Raw genomic sequence first — 21,157 nt, 5'->3', positions numbered from 1 at the left:
CATGTGTTCTTGTACATGAACTTAAGAAAATGGATATCATTTTTCATTAAGTTGACCTAGCATCCCAGTCAGCTCAGAGCAGTCCTTGAATGAAAACTTTCCAGGTGTAATCAATAATAACATGCTTTTTCATTCTCAAAAGTGTCCTGGCTTGGGAGATAAACTATATGATCACTGTATCTATCAAGGACTTCTGCCTACCAAACAAACTACACCTGAATGTTTTATAGGCAACATAACCTAAACAAAACATGTCTTCTTTTTCCTCTTCTATTAACACATCCTACTTAATGGTAATTGCTTCCAGAGATTTAAGCCAAAAATGTGGGGTCATCCTAGACCCTAGACTCACACCTGCACAGAGCCAGTCAATCAGCAATTCCAATATTTCTAAATCTCTATCCGTCTATCATCTATCTATCCATCCATCTATCCATCCATCCATCTACCCACGCACCAATCTACCCACCCACCTATCCTCACTTCCACTGTCATCAGCATCTCTAACCTGCATTACTGTAAGAGACTTCTAACAATTCTCCCTCTTTCAATTTTTGTTACAGTATATGAACACTGAAGCTTCTTAGTTGAATTAAAAAGTCCTTTATGATCAGTCCCTACCTTGCCTCTCCAGGTCTAACTCCTGAGATTCTCCCCCAAAGATATTTTAATTCAAGCCAAAACAACTGCTCATTCATGAATATCTCATGATTTCTCCTAACTTAAACACTGCACATATCTTTTAGTCTTGCCCTCTATCATTTCTATCATCTGACAAACTACTTCTAATCCTTTAAGTCCTAACACAAATAAATCTCTTCTGTTTCTGTTCCAAAGGATACTTAGATGCTTTGTCCTCAATAAATCTATTATAACTTTATACTTCTATTATCCCACTCTATTATAACTGCTTGCATAGCTCACACACTCCTAGGCCATATGCTCCAAGACTCAACAGGGCATAGTCTTATTATTTTTTTAATCTCAAAGCCTAACACATAATGTCTTTAATAAAGATTTTCATATCAATGAAAGAATGAACAACAAAAGACTATTCAACGCTTGATAAGCCATTTATCTAAAAATTTGGATTTCATTTTAAAATCTGAATATTTTTATATGTTTGCTTCCACACTATCAACTTTTAATGACAGATGGCTGTTTATGGTAGAGAATGCATGAGAAGTGAGCATTTTTGGTCTAATACCCACATAAATACAATTAAATTCTCTACATTTAATCATCTTACTAGTCATTGGGATTAGATGAAATATGTCATATTCCTCTAAATTAAACTTGTTACTAAACTATTAAAATTTCAAAAGTTTATATGATCAAAAAGACTTTAAAAATTTTAAAAGAACAGATATATTAGTTGTCATCTAAGGAAGATATCAGATTTAATGACTACTAGAGCCCTTCCAAATTGCATCTTCCTGATCTAGGCCTGTCTTTTATTTTAAATAATGGCCATCCTAAACTAATATTTCTAGAAAAGAAAATATTATCCTTTATTTCTTTTCTCAATCTGTATATATATCAAAGTGTGTCATTATGTGCAGTATTTATTTTTATATATAGAGCTTCCCTGATATTCTAAACTGTGCTTATATATCACTCAAATTGCACCTGTATGTAAACACTTAATGAACTACACTCATTTGTCTGTTAATACATTTGTTTTCCCAGCTAGACTGTGAGCTCAAGGACAGGTACTATCTTAACCCTCTTTCAGTCTTTAGCACAAAGCAGCAGTACAACATGTGGTCAGTACAAATTTGCTTAATAAATTGGGGAACACAAAACAAAGTCACAGAAAAAAGTTGAATAAAAGTAAATCAAAAGAGAAATGACTCATTATGATCACCAAATTCTTCATGATTTAAATATGAATGAAATGCCCTATGTAGCTTAGACTCTCAGAACTACAACACCAACAACAAAATTCCATCATTTTGAATGAAATCTTGACAACTGGGCTTCACATCTGAAAGACCAAGAAATCCCTCATTTGGGCCAGTGTGCATTCACTCCTTGAAAATGAGAGCTCAAATTTATAAAGTCTACCACAAAATCCAGTTCTCCTTTTGAGTATTTCACAAATATTAGAATATATGAAAGATTTTAAAACTAGTCTCTTGTACCGGCAAATATAAAGCATATTGACATTCTATAGAACTCTTAAGTGTCAAGAGTTTCCAGGGGCGTCTTTGAATTGCTATACCACTTAACTATGCATCAAGAATCTACTTAATAGAATTGGAATTACAGACCTAGTTAAAACAATTAGCTTCTTGACATTTATAAAAAATGACAAATGGTAAACACAAAGGCAGACCAAGAAAGTGTAAAACAAATCATTAAGCTATATTTAGTTACCACAATGACCTCACCAAGTCAGTACATAGAAAAGGAAGTTAGAGAAAGGGCAATATACACTCAGTTATAACAATTTTTTCTATATCCCTTTTAATAACCAATCAATTCTTGATAAAGAAATTTTCCTACCACCAAGTTTTATGTTTATTCATTTATTTTTTAATCATTGAACAGATTTCAATGAGTATCTACAATGTGTTAGGTGCTACCTAGATACTACGTGTAGAAATAAATCAATCCCTTTCCCTTTTTGTCCTGATGGAACTTACAGTTTAATGGGGGACACAGACAATAAAGAAATAAACCATCAACATAGGGACTTTTAGTTCATCTCTAAAACCAATTTATATTAGGAAATACATTTTCTGACTTAGCCATCTATTTTTAATGTAGGTAAATGCAATCAGAAAATTAGCAAAAACTCATCGTAGAATTAGAAAAAAAATCACCATGGAATAAATTCTTTACTTTTTAATATTTATTTATTTATTTGGCTGTGTTGGGTCTTAGGTGCGGCACATGTGATCTTCATTGCAGCATGCAAGACCTTTATTTGCGGCATGAGAGATCTTTAGTTGCAACATGAGAACTCTTAGTTGCAGCATGTGGGATTTAGTTCCCCGATCAGGGATCCAATCTGGGCCTCCTGCATTGGGAACACAGAGTCTTAGCCACTGGACTACCAGGGAAGTCCCATCATGGAGTAAATTCTAATTTGAAAATAAGAAAAGGGACGTATTTTCTAATAAATAAATCTCTTTGCCATTGTTTGCACAGGCCTAATATAGAGTATTTATGCCCCTGACAAAAATCACTAGAAAATGTGGAAACCTTATTTCCTGAAACACCACTTCTTTGATTACAACTGTGGTCCATGTTGAACATTTGAGACCAACTACATCCAAAATATTAAGCTCTTTATCACTATTATCTACAAATGGGAATAAGAACAGCCAGTGATTAATTAAGACAAATGCAAACTGGTCATGACTACTTTCAAAATCATTTAGGAATCTGAAATTTTCACAATAGATCTGGGAGTAAATCACACTTTGAAGGTGAAATTCTAACTAAATGTTGTGTGATTCTTCTGTAAGGAGCTTGGAAGTCGCCACTTGGTCTTAACAAGTAAAATTCTGAGCAGACTGAAAAACCAACTTTTTTTGGATCTGTGAGAGAAGGGAGGACACAGGACAAACCATTGCCTGCAAGACTGGAAAGACAGACACATGGATACAAGGAATCTTGGCTTCCTGGAGCAGAGACTCAAGAGAGGAAATCACTTCTGCAGGCTTCCCTCCCAGGGAAGGGAGACTGAAATTGTCAATGAATTGCTGGAAGCTCAGTGCAGACAATTCAAAGTTAAAACCTCCAGAGGAACTCAGTCATAGAGGGACCCCACAATATTGTGAGACAGAGTAGCACAGACATATATATACTACCAACTGTAAAATAGATAGTCAGTGGGAAGTTGTTGTATAACAAAGGGAATCCAACTCGAGGATGGAAGATGCCTTAGAGGACTGGGGCGGGGAGGGTGGGGGGGACTCGAGGGGGGGGAGTCAAGGAAGGGAGGGAATACGGGGGTATGTGTATAAAAACAGTTGATTGAACTTGGTGTACCCCCCAAAAAATAATAAAAAAAAAAAAAAAAAAAAAAAGCTTGCACAGTAAATATCACAGAAAAACTACTTCTGCTTCCTGCAGCGGGTGGGAAAATGAACCATTTTGAAATACTCAGAGTGCTCTGTTCTTCTTAACAAGGCCTGCCCTTGTGGGAAACTGGTTAACCACAGTGTAACCTGCTGCAGTATTATCAGAGCCTAACTGACCTGGAAGGGAAATACCCACCTCAAGCCCACTCTGGCCATCCTGTCCCAACTAAGAGGAGGAGGAAAAAAACCTGAACTTTTGTGAAGGTCATGGTCCAGAGGCAAGACTCACTAAAAGAGACCTAATCACAGGCCTCTAGAACACTTCCCCTCCCTGACACCTCACCACATTACTAAGGGCCTATTTACTTTTTTTTTTTTAATTTTATTTATTTATTTATTATTTTTTTGGAGGGTACACCAAGTTCAATCATCTGTTTTTATACACATATCCCCGTATTCCCTCCCTCCCTCCCTCGATTCCCCCCCGCCTCGAGTCCCCCCCCACTCCCCGCCCCAGTCCTCTAAGGCATCTTCCATCCTCGAGTTGGACTCCCTTTGTTATACAACAACTTCCCACTGACTATCTATTTCACAGTTGGTAGTATATATATGTCTGTGCTACTCTCTCGCTTCATCTCAGCTTCCCCTTCACCCCCCGCCCCCTCCCAAACCTCGAGTTCTCCAGTCCATTCTCTGTATCTGCGTCTTTGTTCTTGTCACTGAGTTCATCAGTACCATTTTTAGATTCCATATATGTGAGTTAGCATACAATATTTGTCTTTCTCTTTCTGACTTACTTCACTCTGTATGACAGACTGTAGGTCTATCCACCTCATTACATATAGCTCCATCTCATCCCTTTTTATAGCTGAGTAATATTCCATTGTATATATATGCCACATCTTCTGTATCCATTCATTTGTTGATGGGCATTTAGGTTGCTTCCATGTCCTGGCTATTGTAAATAGTGCTGCAATAAACATTATGGTACAAGTTTCTTTGGGGATTATGGTTTTCTTTGGGTATATGCCCAGCAGTGGGATGACTGGATCATAGGGTAGTTCTATTTGTAGTTTCTTAAGGAACCTCCAAATTGTTTTCCATAGTGGCTGTACCAACTTACATTCCCACCAACAGGGCAGGAGAGTTCCCTTTTCTCCACACCCTCTCCAACATTTGTTGTTTCCAGATTTTGTGATGATGGCCATTCTGATGGGTGTGAGGTGATCCCTCATTGTGGCTTTGACTTGCATTTCTCTGATGATTAGTGAGGTTGAGCATCTTTTCATGGGTTTGTTGGCCATCTGGATGTCTTCTTTGGAGAAATGTCTATTTAGGTCTTCCACCCATTTGTGGATTGGGTTATTTGCTTTTTTGGTATGAAGCTGCATGAGCTGCTTGTATATTTTGGAGGTTAATCCTTTGTCCATTGTTTCATAGGCAATTATTTTTTCCCATTCTGAGGGTTGCCTTTTAGTCTTGTTTATGGTTTCTTTCGCTGTGCAAAAGCTTTTAAGTTTCATGAGGTCCCATTTGTTTATTCTTGATTTGATTTCCATGATTCTAGGAGGTGGGTCAAAAAGGATCTTGCTTTGATGGATGTCATAGAGTGTTCTGCCTACGTTTTCTTCTAGGAGTTTGATAGTGTCTGGCCTTACATGTAGGTCTTTAATCCATTTGGAGTTTATTTTTGTGTATGGTGTTAGGAAGTGTTCTAATTTCATTCTTTGACATGTTGCTGTCCAATTTTCCCAGCACCACTTATTGAAGAGGCTGTCTCTTTTCCATTGTATACTCGTGCCTCCTTTGTCAAAGATAAGGTGCCCGTATGTGTTTGGGCTTACTTCTGAGTTCTCTATTCTATTCCATTAATCTTCCTTTCTGTTTTTGTGCCAGTACCATACTGTCTTGATCACTATGGCCCTGTAGTATAGTTTGAAGTCAGGAAGCCTGATTCCACCAACTCCATTTTTCCTTCTCAAGATTGCTTTGGCTATTCGGGGTCTTTTGCGTTTCCATACAAATCATAAGATTTCTTGCTCTAGTTCTGTGAAAAATGCCATTGGTAATTTGATCGGGATTGCATTGAATCTGTAAATTGCTTTGGGTAGTACAGACATTTTCACGATGTTGATTCTTCCAATCCAGGAACATGGTATGTCCCTCCATCTGTTTGTGTTGTCTTTGATTTCTTTCATCAGTGTCTTAAAGTTTTCTGCATACAGATCTTTTGCCTCCTTAGGCAGGTTTATTCCTAGGTATTTTATTCTTTTTGTTGCAATGGTGAATGGGAGAGTTTCCTTAATTTCTCTTTCTGCTCTTCCATTGTTAGTGTATAGGAATGCAAGAGATTTCTGTGCATTAATTTTGTATCCTGCTACTTTACTAAACTCATCAATGACTGCTAGCAGTTTTCTGGTAGAGTCTTTAGGGTTTTCTATATATAATATCATGTCATCTGCAAAGAGTGACAATTTTACTTCTTCTTTTCCAATTTGGATTCCTTTGATTTCTTTTTCTTCTCTGATTGCTGTGGCTAACACTTCCAAAACTATGTTGAATAATAATGGTGAGAGTGGACACCCTTGTCTTGCTCCTGTTCTTAGAGGGAATACTTCCAGTTTTTCCCCATTGAGAACGATGTTGGCTTTTGGTTTTTCATATGGGCCTATTTACTTTTATGAACACATCACATCCGGCTACCAAGAAAAGAACTACAAGACATACTAAAAGGCAAAAACACAATCTGAAGAGAGAGCAAGCATGAGTACCATATGTGGCAGAGATGCTGGAATTATCAGATAAGGATTGTAAAACAATTATGATTAACACGCTAAGGCCTCTAATAGATAACGTAAACAGCATGCAATAACAGATGGACACTGTAAGCAGAGAGAAATCCTAAGAATGACCAAAAAGAAATGCTAATTTGATGCTTGCCTTAGCACACCAGCAAATGTAAAGATCCACCAGAAATCGAACAACTTTGAAATTGCATTTTGGTGATTCTACATACCTCTTTGTTCCTTGTAAATTCTCTGAGATATTTTATCTATCAAATTTATTTTCTGACTAAATATTTCAATAAAGTTATTCATTTCCATGAACTCCTCGGGACGGCTTTTAACTCCTCTCATCGATAACGCAACCGCTCTGACTGTCTGTCCCATCCTGCTGAATAACCCAGGCCCTTGCTTCTTATGAGAAGAGAGTTCCTAGAAACAACAAAATTAAATATTTTTTTATTTAATGATACATGCTATTCCAAGACCCAACAACAAAAAGGAAATCTAATTAGGATAAAATAAAGATAATAAAAATGTTTCATATACATCTCTTTTTTTTTTTTTCATGTTAATTTGAAGCAGATGGGTTTAGGGTAACAGTTCTTTCTCTAAGTCTCAGTCTCCTTGATAATATTCCTTTTCAAAGTGCTCATGTAAAACACGAAAACATGTTTCCTCAGAGCATGGATCTTTCAAAGAACAAGGTTTAACAGAGGGAATCACACTTAAGGAGATAATAGGATAAGAAGGATGATATGAGATGCGATTTATATTTTATAACAGGAATTTAATAGAAAAATGATTGAGAAAAACATTTCTCAGGGTATAAGCTACTCCCCAGGGGAAACAAAATTGGAAAACTTCATTAATTCTTTAGTTATAATAATAGCTAGCATTTATTAAGAGCTTAATATGTTGCAGGCACTATCCTTGCAATTTTATATGGATAACTCACGATAACACTATGAAGTAGGTTCTATTACTATTCTCATTGTACAGAAGAAAATAGAAATAAAGGAAGGTTAAGGAGTTTGCGCAAGGTCCAAAAGCATGAATTGGTGGATAAGGATTGGAACCCCGGCAGTCTGACCCCAGGGGCTTCACTGTTAAGCACTAACCTGCTTTGTCTTTCTTAAAGTCACTAGAATAGTTGGTAAACAGACACTCCCTGACCACAGCTCTGCCAACTTAACTGGACAAACTGTGACACTATCTCCCCTGGCTGGCTGTCTTTGGAGAAAGATTTTTAATAAAATATGCAACTAGCTGTTTCACAGTTAACTTAGGAGGGTCAGCTACAGAAGTGCAAAGAAGAAATGCTATAAAAAGATACACTACACAAAAGTATCCCTTCAGAAGTATGGCATACTCAAAAAAGAACACCAAGAAGGAGGACAAAGGATTCTGACTTGCAGCACTTACTGAAACATAGGTTTGGGATCAAATAAAAGTTGAAGAGTAATATACACACACACACACACAAATCTATAAATAGCAATGCTCACCACCAAATCCACAGAGAAAAATATTATTATTTACCCAAAAATTAAATATTATCTTTCTCCAGATCTTCTTTCCTGAAGGTCTTATACAAAATAATATATAAACTTGTTTGTTTCCATGTCAGTATGATTTTGTGTGCAAATAATAACAGATGCCACCCTTGACCAGGCAACACAGGAGTGCTACTGCATCATTTGATAGAGTAAACATTATTAGAAATGGCACAAGTCACAACTGGCAAGCTGTTACTACAACTGCTGACTGTGGAGAATGTTTCTAACAGCTTCCAAGGGTCTGGAGTCAGGCCACAAATTCATCTCATATAAGTGACACAGGGCTTCCAGACAGCAAGTACTGTTGAGATTGAGATGAATCACTTTTTAGCTTCGACCACTTTGGCAACAACTGAGAGATAGAAAACTGAACATTGGTCAGTATTTAATATTGACCATTTGTCCTACCTATCATCTTTCTTGGTGAGTTATATCTTCATAGAAGAAAAGGAACATGTAAGGTTTCTGTATTAGAAATCAGACCCCCTTCAATTAGGTAATTGAAGGAAAAGTAAGGAAATTGTATTATCTATCTATCTACCCATCCATCCATTTAATAAAAACTTTTACCCTGACTTGAAAAGCCCTGATGCATTACTACTCATAACAGTGTCAATTATTAAATGTTTATATATTTTCAGTATTGGCTATATATGCAAGGAGTACCCAGGCATTAAAGAAAAAAAAAATCAGCTACGAAGAGAACTATGAGGATGTATATGTGAGAAAGGTACAATATTTTCATACTGTTTATATGTAGCTCTGATGCAGGGTTACATCTGAAGGATATCTCTCCAATGTTTAAAAATCCATCTTAATTCAAGGATGCTGCTGCCTGACTTCTAAAGGTAAATAAGAGGAAGCATACAACCTACTACACATATAGATACTAAAGGATTATATGAGTATAAATCAAAATTCTTTACCCAAGCTTGTGCAGTAAGGAAAACTTTAAAGTCTTCATTAAATGTTAGAGTTGGATGATCAGCAATTCGGTTCAAAAATTTATGCAATGCCTTCCTGCGAGTCTCAATGAAGTCATCATTAAAGCGTTCCACCATTCCTTTCACTATGAACTTTTCTGGCAATGGCTAGGGCAAAAAAATTTTAAAAGGTATCTGATTGTTATGCGGCACAGGATTATATGGAATTTTATACTTTTTCTTTTTGGAAGACTATTTGAACACATGATCGTTTCTTATAAAAATAATTTTTCAAAATTCAAAATGCTAGAGCCAAACATTGTAAAATCTTAACACATTACAATAGTTAAAAAAAAAACAAATCTGTACATAGACTGAAAAGTTTAAAAACAAATGTTTCTAAGGTAAATGAATTACACTGAATTAAAGGTCTGAAATTGGGTGTTAGGCGTTCTAACGATTCACAAGAAAAAATGGCAGCTATTCTGCGGGAAAAAAAATGTAAACTTACTGGAATAATCAGAGTGGGGTGTGCTTCTTCAAGTTTTTCTTTCAACCAAAGGAAATCTTGATAACGTCTCCTAACTTCAAATTCACTGGAGTCAAATTCCCCACGAGATGTCTGCAGAAAGTAGGAGAAAATAACAGCACATGCAATATAAGACAGGAGACATTTGCCTAATGTTATTTTAGACATTCTGAAATAAATGGGTCTCTAAGAAAAACTAACAAATTCTAATTATTCAGTGTTTGTCAGCCTGTACATTTTTTTTTTGCAGTCATCAATTCATGTAGCAGATGAAACAAAGCAAACTCTCCAGTATTCCCAGAAAGAAAGCAAACATCATGCTCAAATTTAAAATCCAAACTGAAAAATCTGTCTTAGAGCAACCATCTGTCTCCCACAAGATTTTAACTACTATTATCTTTGGCATGACTTTCTTGCTAACAAGAAAGTGTGTTCTGAATTTAGGTTTCAAATATATTTCATTTCTCAAGATGATCAGAATTCAGAATTTGAGGAAAGTCCTATTTTTGCAACTTGGAAAATAACCTGAACATAACTGAGAAAAAAATGTTTTCCTGGAATTTACTCAAATGAGTTGCTTTGCTAAAATTTGCTTTTAGTATTTGAAAATTCTAACATTATACAGAGTGATTTTACCACTGTTTAAAAATGTTATTAATGGAAATTTAATGTGAAAAAATCTTTCTGTCATTTCTCAAGGAATTTTGAGCTATATGCCTAAACTCCTAAAAATTAAGCAAATACACTAAAATATCTGTTCTCAACAAACCAAAAATCTATTCCAACACATATGACAAGAAGAACATGGGTACAATATCAACCTCACGTCTCTTACCTGAATCCCAAGCCAAATACAAAAATAGCTTAGATAACGCACACTCACCTCTCATTAGAAAAAAAGTCACATAATTTTTTAAGAAAATTATACACAGTACTATTAAGTTTGAGATTTTCCTGGAGGAGTAAATATGGAATAAATAACACATTACATATTTCACACTAACCAGAAATATCAATCACCCACACAGACGAACACAATTATAAAATTAAGCAGTTCAAGTCAAAATAAGATGCTATCTTAATTGTCATAAAATAAGGCTCACAAAAGCTTGCCAAGGTTTATTCTCTTAAAATGAATGTTTAGAATATCATAAAATATATCTTAGCAAAACATTCCCTTTTCAGTGGGGAAAAAGTGGAGGTAAATGTGATGCAGAAGTCTAAGGAATTACATGTTCAAAAAACACTACAGAATCTAACTATTATGCAAAATAGTACAAGTTGTGGAAGCAGTAAAAATAGGCAAACTAAATCTAGTAGAAACACAGTTTAACAATATATATAAAAGTTTGTATGTGTGTATATATATGCAAATATACACACATGTATACATACATATGCACACAAAAACATGGTTAGAGTTACTCATTAAACAATACTTACTGACACCGCCTCATACCAGACACATACATACAGGAGGCTCACTATCAATTTCCAAGAAAATAAACTGGCATAACTAACAATAAAAACACTCATATACTGGGAAGTTAAAGTAAGATTGAGCTTTACATGTCCTCAAGAATTCCCAAAACTTCAAGTAAACAAAAAAAATACTGTATAAATTCCAGCAACAGGAGGATATAAAACCAAGTCAAATAATTGGTTGATTCTGTCCTCATCACTCTGCCCCTGACTTACAACAGCTCTCTAACATACTACAATAACAGAAGAAAACAGAAGATGAGTACAAATCTTAAGGATACTGCATTCTTTCTTCCGACTATAAGACTTCACTGGACTTCTAAAGGATTATAAATTATACATTATTTGTGCTCCAAAATAAGTTTTTAGAACACAAGTTTTTTCTAAGTTGGAAATTTGTCATCAAACCCTGTTATTCCCCCTGTTTGGAAGCTTTATCTATATCTTCTATTCTAGAATACAGTTACCCATGGAAGATAAATTATAAATGCTGTTTAATTTTTCATGTCTGATCATACGAGCTTGGCTACTTGAAATTTAGGACTAATGGACTCATGTGCTCTATACCTCAAAATGCATTTATTTAACAAATACTGACCTTTGGTCAAGGGTAAACAGTTAATTATAAAATCGGAGGATTGAGAAAACTGTTTTTGAGGAAAAATGAATCTTAGAATCAAGAATATACTTTAACCCCCAATTATATGCTGCCAAGCATTTATGAGTTTGTCTTCATGAAGACGATGTGAGAGGATACACCCTTATTAAACCTCTGAGTTCTTACTCCTACATGTCCTAAGGCAAGGCACATCTCTACATCTCTGAAACAGAAAATACTTCTTCAGAATAGTCACTTCAGGTATTCTAACCTGGAGAATAAAAGGTAGTTTCCCATAAGGGGAACAGATGCCAGGAATGTGGGCTTCCTGATATAATTATTTACAGTCAGGTCATTCTTAAGTATTCCTAAGCAGGAGATTGCCAGTGTGCATGTAGGCATATGAGTAGACACATTTATCCTTATAAACTTAGTGTCCATGAATATAAATTTTTATAAAACTAAAACTTTCCCAGGGCAGCCATCTCTGAACCCCCTAACTAGATAGAGTACCCATGCATATAAAATTCTGTATTTTTCTGTCATAGTATTTATAACTATAATTAATCAATTCAACATATAATTGTTCAACATCCATCACCCACTCACCCCCAAATACTGAAAAATCCATGAAGGCAGAGGCTACATCTGTCTTGATTGCTGGTGTAGTCTCAACATACAAGTGCCTGGGACATAACTGGCACTCAACAGAACGTTACTGAATATATGAGTAAATGAATAAGTGATAATAAGTGAATAACAAAAGATTATGTTTGGTGACACAACATACATCTACTAAATGTTTATATATTTGTATCTGAAATGCATATTTTAGTATATATAGGTATAGTCTATATACTAGGATATAGTAAAAGTAATCAGATATAGAACAAAGGGACGTAGTTTATAATAGCTAAGCTGAAAGATAGATTGCCATGATCATATACAGATTCACAAAAGTATAATGAAAATCTGCATAGTATGAAAGTAAACTGTTTAGATTTAAATCTTAGCTCAGCTAATGACTACATCTGTGTAACCTTTGGCAAGTTTTGAGTTTCAGTGTCCTTATTCCCAAAATGGCAGTAAATCATAAGATCTAGGATTGTTGTGAGCTTCAAATGAGTTAATATGTATGAAGTGGTGAGAACACTGCCTGGCACAAAGTAGTCCCACAATAAAAGTTACTTGAACACACTATAACGTTATCACTATCACTATTACCACTGCTACCACTACTATGACGACAAGAGCAGCACATTTAAAGTATGATGTAATACGGATAACTCATAAGAACTGTATGTCTGTGGTTTGAATGAAATCCATAGGGTGGCTTATAAGGTGTCTTTCTGAAAGAAACAAATGAGGGGAAAATAATTCAGCCACAAAATCTTTGCTAGAAAGGATGATGAAAATGGATGATTACAACAGCAGCAACAGGAGAAATCTGGCTCAATTCTTAGCAGTGTGCCCGTATTAACACAGTAAATATTCACAAAAACCCTATGAGTTAGTACTGTTATCTTATTTACAAATGAGGAAGTGAAGCATAGAGAGGTTAATTAAATAGCAAGGAAGGCGAGCAAGCAAGATTCAACTCCATGCTGTCTTGCTCTACAGCCTCTTGCTATGACTACGATACTATAAATTTCTTCAGTCACTCACTCACCAAAAGGTTAAACTGCTTACTTGCTATATCCCAAGGACTGCGTTTAGAATTATGGATAACTTAAGATACAATTATCTTCCTCGAGAAGTTCCTAGACTCATTGGGAATAAATACAAATAAACACACAGTTATTGACCTACACACAGGTAGGTGGCAATTACTGAATCCTTATTATATGTTGGGCACTTTGCAAAGTGTTTTACATTGATTACCTATCCTAAATTAATTCTTACAGCAACTCTAGAGAACCAGGTTCTATTATCATCTCAGTTTTATAGATTTAAAAAAACAAACAAACCTGAGGCTTAGAAGGATTAAATGTGGCTTTTAATTTCTTTGCTACACTGACTCTGATGTCTTATACTCTTTAAGAGTTCAGTGAGAACAGTGTGAGCAAACAGAATAAAGAGGACTCTCAGCTTGCGGGGGCAGAGGAGGCAAGCATCATTTTGAATTGTATCTTGAAAAATAAACAGTAGCTCTTCTGTCTGAAAGTGGGAAGGGCATACCAGACAGAAGAAAAAGCATACGCAAAGGCATGAGAGCAAGAAATAACCTAGAATATTCAGATAAAGGACGTAGTTCTATGTCAGTGGAAAGCAGGGGTATTAAAAGTGGGGAGTACAAGGTGAGTCACATACGGCAGGCTGGCCCCAGACTGAGTTCTCTGTCTGTCATACAAAGGAGTCTGCCCTTTGTTCTGTAGGACATGAGGAGCCAGGGAAGGATTTTAAGAATCTGAGTGAAGAGATCAGATATATACATCTTTATGCAACATAATTAGCAGCAGTGTGGAGGCTGCACTGGAAGAAGTGATTATACGTTGAGGGTCCAAAAGCTCTGCAGCTACAAAAGGGATGCACTACAAGAGATGTAGAGTAAGGCTTCATAAACAAAATATTATAACTTGGAAATAAAATTCTTAAAGGCTATTACACAAAGGACTTTAAAAAAAAAGATTATACTATTTGGTTTTTTTATTTTGTCACAGTAAACTGTGTTTTTGCAGAGCCTTGTCCTAGGAGTAAGGAGACTTGGATTCTAGATCTACTCTGCCCTTGCATCATTAAACAGAGAACAGTATCTCATATATTGATATGAGATAAAGTGGCCATTTGCTCTTACTTGGAAAACACATGAAATTATTTTTTTGTAATCTTCAGATGAAACGTGAATACAAAATACTGTATTGTATTTTTAACTAGCTATTTTCTTTATTAGCAAACTGAGGCTCTACTTTTCCAAATATATTTCTTTATAACTTTTAAACTAAAAATTTTAAATGTTCCTATTTTAAGAAGCACAAGTGTTAAAACGCAAGTGACTGGTACTCAGGCTAAACTGAATTCGTACAGAACGAGTGAGGGATAGATAAGATGCAACACCTTACTCAAAGTGGCTGAAAAACTAGAAGTCAATTCAGCTAAGATTCTCTAAGTTGACTATCAAAGTGAATAAGAAGCAGTTCCAAAAGTTCAAAGAAGCAATTGTACTCAAGAAAATCTTCATTAAACACTTACCTTAGTGATAATCCTATAAGTAATGAAAGTTTCAATTGTAGTAACATGGCTTTCAGGTTCATCAACTGTAATGAAAAGATCTTTCAAATCTGGCTCATCTTCAAACTTGACTTGGTTTATCATCGATAAAGGGGATGTTGGCATCATAGGGCTGAAGGAATTCATGTCCATCAATGAGGCATCCTAGGAGTAAAACATTCAAAAATCAGCATCTACAGGGAAAAAAGAGGTTCCACACATCTCTTTTTCTTAGACACCACAAATACTAATCAAATATGTCAAGAACAAAAAGGATAATTGGACTCCTGCTTAAATAAGGTATGTGGAACATGTATTTTTATCTCTGCTTCCTCTCAAAATCCCACTTTAAAAATGACAGTAAAGAAACAAACAAAAACAAAACAAGACCAAAAGTCATAAAAAGGCATAAACCCTCAAGGTAAAGTGAAGAGACCAAGCAAACAAAGTTAATTACTTTTTTGGAAACTGGAAATCTGATGGTTGAGTGGTAACTGAAAAGCAGTGCAGAAAAAGTTAAAGTAAACCTAGGAGAGAACAGTAAACCAGGAAAAGGAAGGCACATTTATGACAGCGGGACACAGAGAGACTCAAGAATTAGAGGTGCCAGAAACCTGTGGATATAGAATGATGGTAGAGCTAAACCGGAGGACTGGTTGAAAAGCTTATAAAACAAAACAAGACTTAGTACCTCAGATTCCCTCATCTATTCCATGCAATCAGGTGACCTTTCTTCCCCAATTTTGCAAAGAAACTGGAAATTTACTTTCTGGAGTGTCTCTGAACTCAAGGGCACCAGGCAGAATGGAGTGAGAGAGAGGCCCTCTGAAAATAAAGATATCAAGGGAAAGTCCTACACACTAGATGGAAAGATATCCAGCCCTTTCCCCTCATTTTGCCCCAATAATGTGGGCAGCAAGATGTAAAACCCCACACAATGGTTGGTTTCCTCTCCTAGCCAACTAATCCAAGAAAAAACTGACAGCTGCAGTCCCCCGAGGAATCAGCCAAGCTTCTGCATAGTCACCCTACAGTGAAGCCCCTTCCACACCTCATGCTGAACGTCTACTCAGCTTTTCATTACCTGGTGCAGGAACTACCAGACATCTCAGTATATGGAAAGCCTCTGATGTGAAAGATTCACAAATAAACAAAGAACATAGGAAGCAGACAGAATAGAGAATATAATGCCTTAAAAATAGATGAAATCATGAGATGATAAGAATGGTATCAATTTAATGAATAAAACAGGTGCTATATCTAAAAACAAGTTCAGAGAACAATAGGAAAAGCAATAAAAAAAGGAGGTTCATGAAAGTTGAAATATGATGGAAGGATAAAAATTCAACAGAAAGTTCAAAAGACTTAAGAACTAAGCCAAACCAAAAGAACATGGGATGGAAAAGGAGAAAGTATTTTTAAAAATTAAAGGATCCAGGTAGACAGTACCTGAATGAAAAGAATTCCCGAAAATGAAGAAGGAAAATGTCCTCTGAACTGAAGTATTTCCAGGTTAACAGGGTCTATCAGGCCTCCTCAAAATGAACAGGACAGTGGTGGGGTGGGTAGTATTCCTACAAGCATCCATCACCATATTTCATAATAGTAGGTATTTATAAATTCCTAAAAGCTTCCAGAGAGAATATGAACAGGTAAAATACAACAGGAATGGCTTCAGATTTCTCAATGGTAACAATGGAAATGAAATGATAATAAAATAGTATCTTCAAAATTTTTAGAGGAAAATACTTCCTACCTAGAATTATACATAGCTAAACTGTCATTCAAGTATACAGGCAGAATGAAGCCATTTCAGAAATGAAAGATTTAAAAAACTGACCTCCCATGTACCCAATCTTTGGAAGACTCTTCACTTTTCCAAATAAGGGCATTTACCAAGAAAGAAAAATTATAATCCAAAAGCAGGAGATTCAACATAGAAGAGAACTAAAGGAAATTCCTTGGATGACAGTGGAAGAATGTTTCAGGTTGACAGCTCTGCAACAGCCTTAGAGAACAACCTATACAGAAGAGAGCAGAAAGACTCCAGGGAGGCAAGGAGATGAAGAGGGAAAGAATAAAGGAAGAGAGGGAGGAAGGAAAGAGAAAAAGCAAAGGAAGAAAGGAAAGAGAAAGAGGGAGGGAAGGAAGGGAGGAAGGAAAGAAGGAAGGAGGGGGGAGGGAGGGAGAAGGAAAGGAGGGGAAGGAGGCTGACAGAATACCCGATACATTTACACCTAATGAAAGGAAACACATCGTGTTAGATTTTGTAGAGGAATTGGTGCAAAAAAGCCAACAGGGAGCGAAAACAAAAGAGGGAGAAAGGGAGGGGCCTCCCCCCAAAAAAATGAATGAATGAATGATGAACTCTAAAGAAAACAAAAGGTATAAGAATGAAAATGTAATCATAGATCTTTACATGGATTGAATGTGAATAAAAATAAATTGTTTTTAATCCTTTAAAAATGGTGATATAGTTATATTAAGATAATGGGAAGAAAAACATGTATATGTTTGAGGGGAGGAGGCGTTGCCCATAAAACAGCTTCAAAAATGTCAGTACCATGATGGAAAAGGAAGATGAGAACTATTCCAGACTGATGGAGACCAAAGAGACAAAACAGCCAAAGTAACATACGATCTTGGATTGGATTCTGTACCAAAGGAGAAGAACCTTTGTTTTTTTCTCTCTAAAGAGTATTATTGAGACAACTGGAAAATTTTGAAAGGGTCTGCAGATTATAGTATTATGCCATTATTAATCTCCCGATTTGCATACTTATACTGTGATTATGTAAGAGAGTATCCCTGTTTTCAAAAAATATATACAGATTTAATTAGGAGTAATAAAACATGTCTCGAATTTACTCAATTTACACACACACAGAGAAAGCAAATGTTGTGAAATGGTAATAACTGGGAAATCGAGATTCTTTGTGGTATTCTTGCAACTCTTCTCCAAGTTTGAAATTATTTCCAAATAAAAAGCATAGTTATAGTTTTCAAAAGTCAGATCATTCGACAAGCTTAAAATAAAATGAAACAAATCAGAAATCAAAAAGCAGCATCCCATGCTCCAGTATTGCGATTACCAGTTCATGCTCCTCAGAAGCAAATTCAGAACTCTATTAGCTCTTTTTGTTCCTTGTTACATTCCTTATTTCAAAATAACATACATGCTCTTTTTTTTAATTTTTCAATTTTGATATTATCAGTAGGTTTCCTACTAAGGAGGATGAAGAGTATTCATTTAAGCCAACTAATTATATGAGTATAGACTCAAGAATCCTATTCTACTGAATAGGTTATAATCCATTAAAATAATTTCTTTTGATGTTCTAAGTGTCCAAAATTTGCCTAGCAGGAGCTCCTTAAAGCTGGCATCTGTGTGTTTTTGATATGTCTTCATTACTCCTTGAGCATTTTATTTTCTTGCATATCAAGATGTTTCAAATTTACCTTATATTTTCCCTTCCCCAGTCATGGAATCAGACACTTCTCCAAGGAGCTCTGGTTTCTTTTAGAGGAGACCGGTATTTAGAAAACAAGATATAAATGCTAGAAAATATCTGTATATTAGGCATGATTTAGACCAAGGAATAGAAGAAAAATTACAGTTGGGTTGAGCAGACACACAAAAACATGGAGACAATAAATGTCTTGCAACAAAATTTTAGTGAAGCAAATTACAGTATATCCCTACAATAGGATACAGTAAAGTCCATCCATATAATAAAATACAGTAAAGTGACTACTGTATTAGAAGAATATATAGTAACTCGAAAAAAGGTTCACAGTATGTTGTTAAGAGAAAATATTAGCTCATAAAATTTGTATTCAACAAGATTCTAATACAAGTATGTGTATTTATGTGTGTGTATGACAGAGGCGGGCCAGAGGGTAGGAGAGAAAAAGTGAGAAAGAGTGCACTCATGATATGTGTGCATGAGCCTAAAAGCTACACCAAAAAGTTAAAAGAAGTTATTCCAGGTGCCGGGACTGCTGTTGAGTTTCATATTTTCCTATCTGACTTCTGTATTTCCAAATATTCTAAAATAAACGTGTATTATCTTGAAAAAAAGATTTTTAATTGTTAAGAGTCAACACTGTATCTAATGTGTTCAGAAACTGTGATAAGGTAAAAGAGTTGTCTAGGGCCATTTTGGCAGGAGACCTTGGATTACATATTTGATCATTTGATTTATTTTCTTAATTCAAAGTTGCATAGTTAAATACGAAATTTAAAAATTTAAAAATATGTCTGGAATCACATGAAAATGGGATTGTCAAAATAAATTATGGGATGCTAACACAATGGAATACTAAGCAGCCATTAAAAACAGAATTGAGAGGTCCCAAATAAATGTGCAATCAGCACGTACAAAAATCTCTCTCAAAAACCATTTCATATAAATAGTAATTTTTAAGCTCACAAATTTTAAGTTGATGGGCTTTAAATTTCACTGACAGCGCATACAACCATGTGCTTTGGCATTCTCTGTAGTCACCCTCTTAACTCACCACAACCCACTTCTTTTACCTACTACATAATTTAGCATTCTATTTCTTCTGCTTAAAATGTAGAGTGGGAAAGATCTGCATGAATTTACAAAGGCTCACAATTCCAATGAGTGTAGTGTGGTGTCATAAAAATATGCTTCGATATCTAGCAAAGGAAGAAAATTACACGCTGAAATTTAGCAACATCCAAAATTTCAGTAGAAGGATCTAAATTACTATGAATCACTCAAAAACATTCTTAAAACCTCAAAAAAACTGACTATCCAAAGAGTTTTATATTCACTTCAAAAAAAGGAAAGAAAATATACTGACAATACTTAAAAGATTTACATTTGGACATGAATAAGTAAAGAAAATAAGTGTTTGAGAAGATCCAAAGAAGTGATTAACCAAAAAGAGCTTCATTTAACCTTTTGTGGTTGATGCTTTTCAGGAGAAATGGATCGTTAAAATTTGTTCTTTTCAAACAAAGGTCTTACCGCCACAATAATGCATGCCTCTTTCTCTTGCTAGTTCTCTCTCTCTCTTTCTCTCCCTGTCCTGAACCTCATTAATATATTCGTTCATTCTTAGCATCTGGGTATAGGTCCATTATCCTATATGATATTTCAGACAATGAAAATACATCTTTTCATTTTTTTCTTCAAGAGATTAAAGCAGAAGGGAAATTATTTGCATGGTAAACCTCCACTTCTTAAATAACACTGAATACCTTTCTTATAGCTAGCCTAGTGAAAACACACACACACACACACAGGCACACATCAAAAAATCCTGGGATGGTTTCAGGCTGAGATCTGAATATTTATAATAGAGAAGTAGGCCAAATTGTTGCAGGAAGTCATTGTTTTTTATCCTTACTCCAAACCAACACATTCACTGTAAGAGAAACCATTTAAGTGGCTTTCCTGAAACAAATGGACATTAGCACTGTGCTAGTATAATACTGCAATTTATTGTCACTTACAAATTAAGGGTAAGTTTTCCTTGTTGTTACTTTGGGTTTATTATAAGCATTTGTTATGGGTTGAACCGCCTCCTCCCAAAATTCGTATGTTGAAGTCCCAACCCTTGTATCTCAGAATGTGACCTTATTTGGTGACAGGGTCTTTATAGAGGTAATCAAAATGAGGTCACTGGAGTGGGTCCTGATGCCATATGACGGGTATTGTTATAAAAAAGGGGAAATTTGGACACAGACACTCACAGACGGGAAACGTTTTGAGACACAGGGAGAAGACAGCCACCTATAAGCCAAGTGGAGAGGCCTAGAACAGATCCTTCCCTCACTGCCCTCAGAAGGAACCAACCCTGCTGACGCCTTGATTTCAGATTTCTAGCTTCCAGGACTGTGAGGAAATACATTTCCAGTTGTTTCAGACACCTAGCCTGGTACTTGGTTATGGCGGCCCTAGCAAATGAACAGCATTTCTATACATAGAGTGGTATACCATAAATATTTAAGGAAGGAAGCAAGGGTAGAAAAGAAGGAAGGAATTATAATTAAAATATTTTACCCTT

At 35.6% G+C, this 21,157-nt stretch overlaps 1 protein-coding gene across 5 annotated transcripts in view; it reads right to left on the bottom strand.

Annotated features, from left to right (window-relative positions):
• Window positions 1-21,157, bottom strand: part of SNX7 (sorting nexin 7) — a 99,900-nt gene that overhangs the window by 56,489 nt on the left and 22,254 nt on the right. For all 5 annotated transcript variants that reach the window (XM_057718526.1, XM_057718504.1, XM_057718513.1 and 2 more), the window contains exons 2-5: window positions 15,098-15,280; window positions 9,811-9,921; window positions 9,303-9,467; window positions 7,051-7,249 (exon numbers count right to left, since the gene is read on the bottom strand). In XM_057718526.1, coding sequence (XP_057574509.1) covers window positions 7,051-7,249; window positions 9,303-9,467; window positions 9,811-9,921; window positions 15,098-15,280 — 658 coding nt within the window. The remainder of the gene's footprint in view (window positions 1-7,050; window positions 7,250-9,302; window positions 9,468-9,810; window positions 9,922-15,097; window positions 15,281-21,157) is intronic.

The sequence above is a fragment of the Hippopotamus amphibius genome, chromosome 1, assembly GCF_030028045.1.
Source record: "Hippopotamus amphibius kiboko isolate mHipAmp2 chromosome 1, mHipAmp2.hap2, whole genome shotgun sequence".
Lineage (NCBI taxonomy): Eukaryota > Metazoa > Chordata > Mammalia > Artiodactyla > Hippopotamidae > Hippopotamus > Hippopotamus amphibius.
Note: the sequence above shows the minus strand (reverse complement) of the source record. Positions and strands in the feature narration are given on the sequence as shown.